General features: G+C 37.7%; 1 protein-coding gene across 8 annotated transcripts in view; it reads left to right on the top strand.

Annotated features, from left to right (window-relative positions):
- The window catches only part of LOC126470878 (inositol hexakisphosphate and diphosphoinositol-pentakisphosphate kinase), a 591274-nt gene that overhangs the window by 183466 nt on the left and 394463 nt on the right, over window positions 1-13345 (top strand). The window contains exon 1 of one of the 8 annotated variants that reach the window (XM_050098894.1): window positions 3343-5348. The exons of the other annotated variants lie outside the window; for them this stretch is intronic. Within the exon in view, the coding sequence (XP_049954851.1) occupies window positions 5205-5348 (144 nt within the window). The 5' untranslated portion in view covers window positions 3343-5204. Of the gene's footprint in view, window positions 1-3342; window positions 5349-13345 lie in introns of those variants that run through there. 8 annotated transcript variants of the gene reach the window in all.

Here is a 13345-nt window from a genome sequence, read left to right as displayed (position 1 = left end):
CAATTGCAAAGCATTTCTGAGTTTGCTAGTATCACTACAAAACATTGATCTGACCATGAATCTTTAAATCAAGCAAGTATCATAATGGTAATAGGATTATTATATATTAAAATCACAGAATTATTTTTACTGAAAATAAATTGAGCATCTAGACGGAATTGTGGCACAGTGTGGCTGCATAAAACTTTGCAAAAATGGCCAGTTTACCATTGAGCACAGTATAATAAAAATTGTCAATGTTTTCCTTTTTTCCTTGTATTCGCCCTACATACAACCACTGAACTGGCATGAAGATAAGATTTAAAGTCTTTGATGCAGTTGTGCAGTAGATTATCTGAAAGTACTTACCAGCTGAGTTTTGACTACTTGTGTGAAACTAGTCTTGGTGCCAGAGGTGATGTCTCATGTGAGGGTGAAAGTATTAGTAGTTGAGATGTATGTATATTTATAGGTTGTGACAGTTTCAGGTGTAACTGTAACTTTATATGTATAACCACATTTACTAATGTTAATAAAGTGGTCTATCAGATAAGTGAAGGGCTTTTCGACTACCCATGTAAGTAGTTATTAATTAATAATGTACTCTTATTGGTGCTATATGAGAATGCTGAAGATCAAATGGGTAAATCATGTAACAAATGGAAAGGTACTGACTCAGGTTGGGAGGAGAAGAAATTTGTGGCACAACTTGACTGAAAGAAGGGATTGATTGATGGAACACGTTCTAAGGCATCAAGGAATTCTCAGTTTGGTATTTGAGGCAAGGGGGGGGGGGGGGGGGGAGGAGGAGGAGGAGGAAGAGGAGGCGGTGGCGGAGGCGGAGGGGGGGGGGGGGGTTTGTTGAGGGCACCACGGCTTGTCTTCAGTAAGCAGGTTCTGATGGATGTAGGCTGCAGGAGTTATGCAGAGGTGAAGAAGGTTGCACAGGCTAGACTAGTGTGGAGAGCTGCATCAAACCATTCTTAAGACTGAAGATCACTAGAACATTGTTTGCTTACTACCTCATGCAACTAAAAAAACTGTAAACAGAAACTGTGTAAAACTGGAATAAATCCTTTTTGTTTTCCATGCATAACTGTTGTGCGTAGCTATAAGATAAAACCATTTTTCATCAGAAACAAAGTAAAAATATAATACTGAGCATTTATTTGTTGTACTGTTTAATAACTGATATTCAATATGTAGAGGTAAACAGATAAATATTAAAATGTGTTGCTGGTACATTGGTTCCTTCTGTTAAACTCTATAAGATAGGGGATAGTGAGTGGTGGGAGGAGATGTAGATAGTGATGGGGAAGGAGGAGAGATGGCGATTGTGGTTGTGGATGTCGTTGTGGCTGTTAGGGAGAGGGAATATGGGAAATGATCCTAGTCAATAATAATAATTGATTTTTGCAGTAATTCCAAATTGTATAGTTTAAAATTTGTAGCTTTACTACAAAGTTGTTCACAAAGAAACCACAAAAACAGATAACTGTTGTATGAATTCAGATGTTTTGTGTATTCGTGTCTTTGTTCTTGAGTTTGGGGCAGACTTTCTGCTCATACTTGTATAATAATTGTATTGTACTAAGTGTTACATTCTTATTTTCCTGATGGACATCTATGAATTGCGGTATATATTATGAGGAGGACATGTATGTAAAAAAGACACTTGCAATAGTTTTCCATTTGTAAACACAAAATGATGACTAGGACTAGGATTTTTATGACCCAAAAAAAAAATCACCAAATATGCACAAAGAATGCTGTTATGAAAAAAAAAATACAAAAATACAAAAATATACACAATAACATAATACTATGACCTGACAGTATTAAAATGATGTAAAATAAATTTGTAACTCATTTTATGGTAATGGACTATTTACTTAAGAATAAAAAAACACTTGAGAAGCAAGTTAAACTACGGAATTTGATGTTATGGTGTATGCTTTTTATTAACGTTATCAGAACGTTATCTTAGAAGAAAGATTAAGGAAAGGCAAACCTACGTTTCTAGCATTTGTAGACTTAGAGAAAGCTTTTGACAATGTTGACTGGAATACTCTCTTTCAAATTCTAAAGGTGGCAGGGGTAAAATACAGGGAGCGAAAGGCTATTTACAATTTGTACAGAAACCAGATGGCAGTTATAAGAGTTGAGGGACATGAAAGGGAAGCAGTGGTTGGGAAGGGAGTAAGACAGGGTTGTAGTCTCTCCCCGATGTTGTTCAATCTGTATATTGAGCAAGCAGTAAAGGAAACAAAAGAAAAATTTGGTGTAGGTATTAAAATTCATGGAGAAGAAATAAAAACTTTGAGGTTCGCCGATGACATTGTAATTCTGTCAGAGACAGCAAAGGACTTGGAAGAGCAGTTGAATGGAATGGACAGTGTCTTGAAAGGAGGATATAAGATGAACATCAACAAAAGCAAAACAAAGATAATGGAATGTAGTCTAATTAAGTCAGGTGATGCTGAGGGAATTAGATTAGGAAATGAGACACTTAAAGTAGTAAAGGAGTTTTGCTATTTGGGGAGCAAAATAACTGATGATGGTCGAAGTAGAGAGGATATAAAATGTAGGCTGGCAATGGCAAGGAAAGCGTTTCTGAAGAAGAGAAATTTGTTAACATCCAGTATTGATTTAAGTGTCAGAAAGTCATTTCTGAAAGTATTCGTATGGAGTGTAGCCATGTATGGAAGTGAAACATGGACGATAAATAGTTTGGACAAGAAGAGAATAGAAGCTTTCGAAATGTGGTGCTACAGAAGAATGCTGAAGATTAGATGGGTAGATCACATAACTAATGAGGAAGTATTGAATAGGATTGGGGAGAAGAGAAGTTTGTGGCACAACTTGACCAGAAGAAGGGATCGGTTGGTAGGACATGTTCTGAGGCATCAAGGGATCACCAATTTAGTATTGGAGGGCAGCGTGGAGGGTAAAAATCGTAGAGGGAGACCAAGAGATGAATACACTAAGCAGATTCAGAAGGATGTAGGTTGCAGTAGGTACTGGGAGATGAAAAAGCTTGCACAGGATAGAGTAGCATGGAGAGCTGCATCAAACCAGTCTCAGGACTGAAGACCACAACAACAACAACAACATCAGAACGTAGTTGAGGTATGACTTCCCCCCCCCCCCCCCCCCCCCCATACATCCTCACTTTTACTTCAATTTATGAGTTCTGAATTGCAATATACAATCAATACCTTGTGTAAATTTTCAAATAAAAATGATTTCCTACTGTCAGTGAACAAAGCATTGTTCTTCTAGAAAATTATTTGCATCTAAATCTAAATATTTAAAAGAGAAGTTTTTACCCAGTAAAATCTTTGAAATGGAACACTGTATGATTCCTTTCATGGTTCTTTTCCCTATATTCTCTGATACTTCGTGTTCCACTTTACCGGAACAGCTTCTGATTTATTCACATTTTTATCACTTGTTCTACCTGCATCACTGGTGGCACTTCTGATTGCTCCAAAGCAGTTATGGTGGTAGGAATAAATCCAAAATTTTATTTTATGGATGGAAGTTTGTCTGAAATTTTAACATTATACTTTGATTCTAGTCCAATTGTGAAGAGGCTTCACTGCTGTCGATTGATTCAATGATGCTTTTCACAACATTGGATAGTGGCAGTAACAGTGGCAGGGGCTTTCAAAAATACCTTTTTGACACACTCAATAAATTTGTCAACATCACTGAATTTACTACAAATCTCTTCTGCAACTCTCCTTCAGGCATCAGCTAAACAAGTCACATATACTATTTTACTGTATAATGGTTTTAATGAATTGGCATCTTTCTCCATATAAGGTTCAGCATCCATTACGAAGAGTGATACATCGTCATGCTTTATACCTTCCGGCCACATGGTATGTGTAGGTCTGTCAAGCAATTTACTAATCTTGGAAAAAAGTACTTTTTTTCTAAATTTTCAGTTTCTGATAAACTTTTCACATGGACTACCTTCTTCCGAAGTTTCCACAGTGACATTTGCGATATTTCTCCACATAGAGTCTGTGCTTTTAATAGTTGATACCCATATTTTATTATTCACGACCTTTTGTCTGAATTCTTGCATTGTTTTCTGGTAGCTTCTGCTGACAGTCATTTCTTAATGTGGAAGAATAGGGAAAAATTTTCATGTGCATTTTTCTAAGAATTCATGATATATATTTGATGGTTCAGGTTACTGAAGGGAATGTTAGCACACAGGAAGACTGTACAAAGTTCTTCACATAATGGTGAATAAAATTGGTGGAATTCCCTTAGGAGCATTTACAGCAGTGTTTTTCCATTTTCAATCTGTTGTACACCAAGTTTGTGTTCTTCTGTTGCAACAGGCTGCTGAACATTAAATGAGTTCTCTGCAGTTACTCCTATGTTTACGATACAGAATTTTTACCATGAGTCAGAAATGCTTTCTTACTGAACTGAGACATGTACTGTTGTAATACTGTTGAATACTTTGCTTCTTATTAGACATTTTTTCTGAACTAAGTTGCACACACTTCTGACTTAAAGACTGAATAACAAAATGAGACGCTTGTCTGCAGTCCAGGGTCCAGAATGTCTTAAGCAACTACCTATTCATAGAGTAAGGCTAAAGTCCATATTGTGAATTAAAAGAAAATAGGGGAGGAAGGTATATATTTGCAAATTTTCAGGAAACAAATAGAGGTGACATAGAAGAAAGATATTACATGATAAATGTTCTTCTTGAAAGTGTGAATATATAATCAATATGATCATTTACTGTCTGAAGTATGCCCAACCTAAGAGAAATGGCTATATATCCATAAGTATGACTTAACAAATTACAGTAATTCATTTAGTTTTTTCATAACAATCATTTGTGTGTATTTAAGGAAAATGGTGGTCATGCTGAAAATATATGCCCTATTATAAAAATCCTAGCCCTAATGATGACTATGCCATAGTTTTTACTTTTGATTTTGTTTATCCATTAATGGTAGTTCATTTCTCGATATTTTTTTCTCTTCAAATTGTGCAAGGTTCTAAAAATAATTTTATTAGTTCTTAATTTAGTGTAAATGCTGAAGACAAAAGCTGCAAGTAAATGATTGGAGAGAATTTGAGAGTAGCCTTTTTTATGGTCTCCAGTTGTCAGGTGTTGTAAATGAATGCTTAAGTGTGAAGTTCATAAATGAAGTGCTAATTAAAGTAAATCAGTCAAACATTTGTGATAAATGGTTGCTTACATGAATTTCAATGTCACATCTGTAGCATTTAACGAACGGAGAGTGATGGACGAGTGGTTATGGTGGAAGGATTGGTGGAGACTCAGAGAGTGGATTGTCAGGGATGACAATCTTGTCTACTGTCAAGATGAAGTAGGTGCTTTATTTAAGATATTTGTATTTGCTCTTTGGGTAGTGGGTTTTGGGTATTTGTAAGAAGTTAGTGGTGTAGTGTAATGTAAGCAGAGGTCACACGAACGTTGTACCTGTTCTCCTGTATAATATGCATAAATGTTGCTTATCCAGAAGAACATTTGTGTACATACACCTACTCATTTTATTTTTATTTAGAGTTGTTACCTGTAATGAAACATTTTGTGACTGTATTTTTAAAAACAGTGGACCCCACAAATTGTGTTGAAGTCAGTTTTTTAATAATTTAATTATATCCACTTGCCTTGGTTGTTGTTTATTCATGTGTATCCCTCTTGATGTTGTTCCTTTCCAATTCATTATTTTTTGTGTTAATGTTAGATTTTGCCAGAGTATGTTGACATACATGTCATTTAACACAATAAGAGTTGAAATCTTTGAAACTTCCTGGAAAATTAATACTGTGTTCAGACTGGGACACAAACTTACATTCTTGCTTTTGTGGTCAGTTCTCTTATCACAGCTTCTACTCTGCCAATACCTGTTTTGTGCCTGGACAGCCATTCGATGAGAGCATTGCTTGCCTGCCAGGGTTCTCAGCTCTTCTTCCCAGTCTGACACATGGTTTTAATCTGACAGGGGAGTTTCAAAATTTTTCAAAACCACATACACATAAATTTGGCTGACAAGTGAAAGTTTCATCCTGGACATTAAAGTTTATTCTATAGAAGTACACCTTAAGGTAAAATGTTGTAAGTGTTTGAAAACATCTAAATTATTCAAGGTTGTCAGATGAGATTATAAATATGAAGTACAACAATACCATAAGCACTGTTATTTTGTCAGCAGATGACATATTCTTGGTAACAAGGCTTGTTGGTCAGGCAATTGCAAAGCAGCTGGCATCCATATGATATTAAAATGATTTTATTGTTTGTTGTCATTATTGGTTTTGTATGCCTAAAGTTTATCTTGAGATAGGTCTTGTGTATGTATAAACATAGAAGAGATTACCCATCATTTGGTGTGGGTTCTTAGTACCACAGCATCATTGAGACAATCTGGTTTTGCTGCAGACCGTATGGAGTTGTATGGCAAAGAAACATTAAAATATGATGCTGAATCACGTTTCATTGCACTCTCCTATTTCAGCAACACTGCCCAAAATTTTTAGGCAAAATGTCAAATGAAGCTTCATTTAAACACTCAATAAAGCATTGCTATGTTCAAACCAATCCTCAGGTTGAGGACTGCTTCATTTTACATGTTTTCATAGAGCCTAGAAAAAAACTAGGATGAATTCATTGGCACCATACACCAGGTGTGATCAAAGATTGTTTCTTATGCTTATAAGCATCTTAGAAACCATGAGATTAATGGTAAGTGTTTGAAGTTTGTAATTGCAGTGGGAAATAAGACGATTTAAATATCTCAAAATTTCTTTTGCTAGCAACTGTTTCACAAATACTTGATGTTAAATGCTGTGTTAATGGCCTGTCTGATTGCAGACAGGTATTGAAGTCATGTTGTTTCTGTTGAATATTTCGATAGAGATTTTACATTTTTACACAAATGTATTAAAACAGTAACTGTAGAATGTAGAAATATAAATGAGGTAGTTTTGTGCAGTGGGATTTCCATAGAACTATTCTGTATATTTGCTGCTCCTTTTTTGCATAGTTATGAAAAGCAAATTATATATAATTCTGCTTAGCATATATTTCTGAAGCTGACACGTGCTCCCTACCCAACACACCTCCATCTCTGACTTTGTCTTGTGCCTGCCATTCAACTATCTTTGTTATCCTACCATATATCTTAGAATGACAGTTCCAGCATTCTGCTGCCTCTATCTGTAGGTCCACTTCCTGTTGTCCTGCCATCTATATCACTGAATTACCACTGATCTGCCTTCCTAATTTCCATTCTTTGTTGGCCTCACCAAACAACACGCTTGCCACATGTTTGATTCCTTTTCTCATCTCCATTATATGTTTTCCTAAGGGATGAGGCAAAAGGGAAAAAAATCAACAAATATGAAAGCATCTTAAAATAAATACAATGTTACATTGTATCTTATGGGGTGCATATTCCATGTGTTGTACAAGCGCTGTATTGTTTGCATTATACAGAAGAGTGAGGGATCAGTAGACCAGTAGTTAAAACTTTATTGTTGGTAATGAAAAGATTGTAAGAAATTAAGAAATCATGTTTGTCATTAGATGATTAAGTAAGATTCTTCTGTAACTTCGTAGTTTTCATGTAAATATTAAAAAAGAAAAATTCTGTCTGAACTGGTGTTCACACACTTACAATGTATAGTGTGTTAAACTAAAATTTGAAGAACTCCCAAATTGATAAGGAAGAAAAAACACTTATAAATGGTGTCAGTATTTTTATTAGTATTCAATGATTTATCTTTGTTGTGAAAGAAAAAGAGCAAAAATGAAAATAGGCATCAGAAAAGTTGCTTATATAAGAATGTATTTTTTATCTGAACAAGACTTTACCACTCATATAGACTGTAAATTGGCACAATAATTATAACACAGCATTCATATTCTATTATCTTTGCCTGATTATTGTGGATTTGGATTTGTTATTTCATATAAACACTTTGGGCAAATTTCAGAATGAATTTTTCAACATACCTGTTTTTGTTATTGTACTCCAAATTTGCCCATCTTAGCAGCTAGTTTCCAGTGTTGGTTACACTCACAGGTATTTAATACTGAAATAAATCTAGAAAGGATGTATAAATAGGGCGTTAAAAAAAGTATTTAATATTTTGAGAGATGGTAGTGTGAACCAAAACAAGGAAAAGAGAATATATAGACTAAGAGCTATGAGCACTTTTTCAGTAGAACAAATGAGTTTAATAGGAGTGAAGATGAAAAATGCTCTGATCTATTAAGGTGTGCATTTTAAAACCCTGTTTACTGGACATTTGTCATGTTTTGATCCATAATACCACCTCTCAACGTTGTGACAGATGGTACTGCAAGACGGCTTATGATTTCAGTAATCATCAGAGAGAGGTTTTAGATGTCTTGGCTGATGGGTAGGAGCCAGTGGGGAAGTTTTCATGTACTGAAAAAGGGGGGGGGGGGGATATTCACAGGGTAGAAGACTAGTAGTTGTATATACTGCACTTTGGGTGATAGAATATATAGCAAGTTTAAATTAATCTGTGGAAATACAGTGTCCAGTCACATTAAGGTGACCACTTTCCAACTGTTGTGACTTGGCAAGACAGCCAAGCCACTATGAGAGGAAGCCGAAAGGCACGCGTTTAAGCTCACGCAGGCTGGCGTGAGGTCTGGAACAGTTGAAGGAATAGAGACTAGCAAAAAAGGTACGTAGCTTCTGGAATACTTAACTTTAATCCATTAATGTTGAATGTAGCTCTTGTCTGTACATTATTTACAATATCAATAGCAACTGATAATGGCGCCTTGCTAGGTCGTAGCAAATGACGTAGCTGAAGGCTATGCTAACTATCGTCTCGGCAAATGAGAGCGTAATTTGTCAGTGAACCATCGCTAGCACAGTTGGCTGTTCAACTGGGGCGAGTGCTAGGAAGTCTCTCTAGACCTGCCGTGTGGCGGCGCTCGGTCTGTAATCACTGATAGTGGCGACACGCGGGTCCGACGTATACTAACGGACCGCGGCCGATTTAAGTGTCTGGCAGTGACACCACACCAACAATCCTGAATAACCACAAAGAGTTAGTGAGGTTCTGGAAGGTACTGACAGGGATGTGGAGCCATGCTGATTCCAGTGCCTTTGCCAGCTTTTTCAGTTGAGAATCTAAGGCACGAGCAGCTCGATCGAGGTGGTCCCACAGATTCTTGATTGGGTTTAAATCCAGAGAGTTTAGTGGATGGGGAAATATGATAAACTGATTCTAGTGCTCATCGAACTATGTCTGTACACTGCAAGCTGTGTGACATGTTGCATTGTCCTGCTGGTAGATTCATGGTACTGAGGGGGGACGACTGCATTTTGGGGTAAACATGGTTTCCAGTGATAGATGGGTACTTCTGTTGATCGACTGTGCCTTCCAGAATGAAGAAAACATTCCACAATCCATAATGCTCCCTGCTCTGGACTGGATCCTTCCGACAATTGTTGTTGGGTGTTTGCTTTCAGATGGTTCTCCTCGTACACTCCAATGGCCACCTGTCCAATGGAGCATAAAATTTGATTCATCTGAAAAGGCCATCTGTCACCACTCAGTGGACATTCAGTTGCAATATTGACATGCAGATTTCAGCTTTCATTGCTGATGAATAGCAGTCAGCATGGGCACATGAACCAGGCACCTGTTGCGGAGTCACGTACACAGCAATGTTCCTTGGACGGTTGTTGAGGAGACACTGTTGGTAGCCTTTTGGTTCATCTAGGCAGACAGTTGGTCAACAGTTGCATGTCTATTCACATGTACACAACTCCATAGCTGTCATTCTATCCTGTCATCAATGGCCCATGGTGTACCTCAGTTGCCTCAGCTCCGGTTTTGGATAGAACCATTTTGCCATGCACAGTTTAATTTTAACCATGCAGCAGGCAAACTGTTTACAAACATTTCACAAATGCTTCCACCCTTGGCCCTAAAGCCAATGATCATGCCCTTTTGGACATCAGATATATTGCTCCTTTTCTGCATTATAGCAACTACTGCACTGTTTTCCATGTTCCCCTGTCATGCTTTATATACCTTCAATGCTAATGCTGCCCCCTGCCATCTGTGGCTGATTATTACATATTGATGTCGAACATAGGCAGTAGTCACACTAATGTGAGTTAAGGTGTCGTGGACTACACAGAAAAGAATGTTACAGAAGTTAACTCGTGTGATAGGCAGAAATGCTTGAAGTTGAAATGCAATCAATCTTGTGTTATGTCGTGAAACACTTGTTTAAAATTACAGGTTATGAAACTATAATTTAAGGAAAATGCTGTTTTGTGTGATGTAATTACATATTTGTGGGTGAACATTCACAAACATACTTTTTGTGAATATTTAATTTTTATCACTAGTTTTAATGCTGCATTAGAGTTAATTTTTTTCTTTGTCAAATTATGTTGTTCATGCAGTAGGTTGTACAGGAACTGTCAAATTTAATGCTAAATTTCTATGTCTGTATTTTTGTTGTTAGGCCCTGTTGTGTCTCACAGATTTCCGTCACCTACAGATTTCATATTTCAAAGACATGTTAGGCAAAGAGCTGGTTTGCGTTTTGTATTTGCCATAATAGTTGGAATTCCTTAAATAATTATTTGTTTGTAAAAGATAAAACTGGTAATGATGAAACTTAAGTGGAACCTATATTTTACTCAATATATTCTGTGGGCATGACATTGTGGTGAAGACAAAACTCCCTGCTATATCCACCCTCAGAGGTAATAGTTACGCGGCATTGCATGAGAGCTTCTTCAGAGATAGTAAAGAATGGATGGGGACCGTGAAATTTGAGATTTGAGTCATATATGTGGTATGCTTGGATTCCACAATGATGAAAATCATATATTCCTGTGTGAGAAATTCCCCACTGGCTCTTACCATCACCCAAGACATCTAAAACCTCTCTCTGATGGTTACTGAAATCAGAAGCTGTCTTGCAGTACCATCTATCACAATGCTGAAAGGTGGCATTCAGTTTCTTCTGGGTGAGCACCACAGCTTCAATAAACTTGAGCAAAAGGCATCATCCCACTGGAATGTGTTTCAGAATTTGACTTGATCCAGCATTGTTAGTTTTGGACATGGACCATTTTCTAGTGCACTTGGAAATGAGCCACAGCCATGCCTGAAACTAGCAGTGTTGAATGAAAAAACAGTTTTAGAGCACTCCAGTGGAATGTGGAATGATGTCTGTTTTCAGATTTGCATATATCCCTGTGTGAGGCCTGGTCTGGCACACAGCTTTAGCCTGGAACGTAATAATTTGTTTAGTAATAATAATAATAATAATAATAATAATAATTGAATGTTATTCCTTCAGGTGAATAGTTCCAAAGGGTTTCAGTTCCTCCAGTTCTCAAAAATTATGTCCATTGAAAATGAGTCTTTCTCAGTTCAACATGTTGACTAATTTTTTTGAAGACAGTGTAGTTGTATAATTTCTGCTTTATCTTGTTTGTTCGTTTTGTATGAGTTTTCTATTCTATGGTGTAGAATTCAGTATGTGGCCATGCGTGTTGTTGAAGAATCAAATGCAATCAAATAACAGCTCCTCATTGTAAAATATTCATCATACAGGGGTTGGACAAAAATACGTAAACACCAAAAACACAACCTGTTAGCACACCTAATATGGTGTGGGAAAATTTTTTTTGGTGGGTGTGAATCTGTATGCTTCCATTGAGCTGACTGGCGCTTTGTTTCTGGATTGAAAAATGGCATCCACGTCTCATCCATTGTCACAACCAACGAAAAGAAAGTCCCATTCATGCTGTCGTTGCGCGTCAACATTGCTTGGCAACATGCCACACGGGCAGCCATGTGGTCGTCCAACAGCATTCGTGGCACCCACCTGGATGACACTGTTTGCATTTTTAGGTCGTCATACAGGATTGTGTGCACAGAACCCACAGAAATGCCAACTCTGGAGGCGATCTGTTCAATAGTCATTCAGCGATCCCCCAAAACAATTCTCTCCACTTTCTCGATCATGTCGTCAGACCGGCTTGTGCGAGCCCGAGGTTGTTTCGGTTTGTTGTCACACGATGTTCTGCCTTCATTAAACTGTTGCACCCACGAACACACTTTCAACACATCCATAACTCCATCACCACATGTCTCCTTCAACTGTCGATGAATTTCAATTGGTTTCACACCACGCAAATACAGAAAACGAATGATTGCACGCTGTTCAAGTAAGGAAAACGTCACCATTTTAAGTGTTTAAAACAGTTCTCATTCTCGCCACTGGCGGTAAAATTCCATTTGCCGTACGGTGCTGCCATCTCTGGGACGCATTGACAATGAATGCGGCCTCATTTTAAAACAATGCGCATGTTTCTATCTCTTTCCAGTCCGGAGAAAAAAAAATCGGAGGCCTTAGAACTTGAATGCACCTCGTACTGCCATCCTAATTTCATGACCTGTAAATGTCATGCAGAGCAAAATTACTTACTCTTATGTGCACAAGGCTTTGTATTGTACAGTGTTCCATTTAGTGAATGTGAGTTCTTCAGTACTTTAACAGTGTGTTGAGGCCCAGTCCATGGACACAATAAAATCCCAAAGGAGATGCTTAAATGCCTTAGCAATGGCAGCCTAAAACACATCCTCGAGTTTTTCAATCGCATTTATCTGGAAGGAGAGTTCCCCTCTCAGTGGTGGGAGAATGTTAGTTATTCCTATCTGGGAATGAGGAAAAGACCCTCAAATTTTGACTAATTAGTGATCAATCTCTCTAACAAACAGACTGTGTAAACTATTTGAAAGAATGCTCAACTGACAAGTGTGTGGCTGCTTGGAAGCCAAAGGACATTTATCACAATTTCAAAGTGGGTCTTAGGAATTTCGGTCAACTGCAGACCAATCAATTTGTGTAGAATCTGCAGTGCCCAATGTTTTTGTGCTCACCAACATCTGTGTGCTGTGTTTTTTTACCTGCAGAAGGCATACAGTCCCACCTGGTGACATCACATCCTGTCTACGCTGCATGAGTGGGACTCGTGGAGTTGTTCACCCATTTCATCCAGAATTTCTCATCCCTCCAATTATTCTGAGTCTGGAAAAGTTCAACACTCAGCAGCCAATATGTACAGGAAACTGGGGTTCATTGGAACTGGTTATGAGCATAATCCTCATCGCCATCGCAATGAATGGCGCTCACGGTATCATAGTCACTGTATGTGTAGAACCTTATAGCCTGTATTTTACAGCTCTCCATCATTGCATACTGCAGAATGCCAACTTCAGGGATCCATACAGAAAGTACATAACTGGGCCTCGAATCATGGGTATCAATTTTCTCCCTCAA

Source organism: Schistocerca serialis, chromosome 3, assembly GCF_023864345.2.
Source record: "Schistocerca serialis cubense isolate TAMUIC-IGC-003099 chromosome 3, iqSchSeri2.2, whole genome shotgun sequence".
Lineage (NCBI taxonomy): Eukaryota > Metazoa > Arthropoda > Insecta > Orthoptera > Acrididae > Schistocerca > Schistocerca serialis.
Note: the sequence above shows the minus strand (reverse complement) of the source record. Positions and strands in the feature narration are given on the sequence as shown.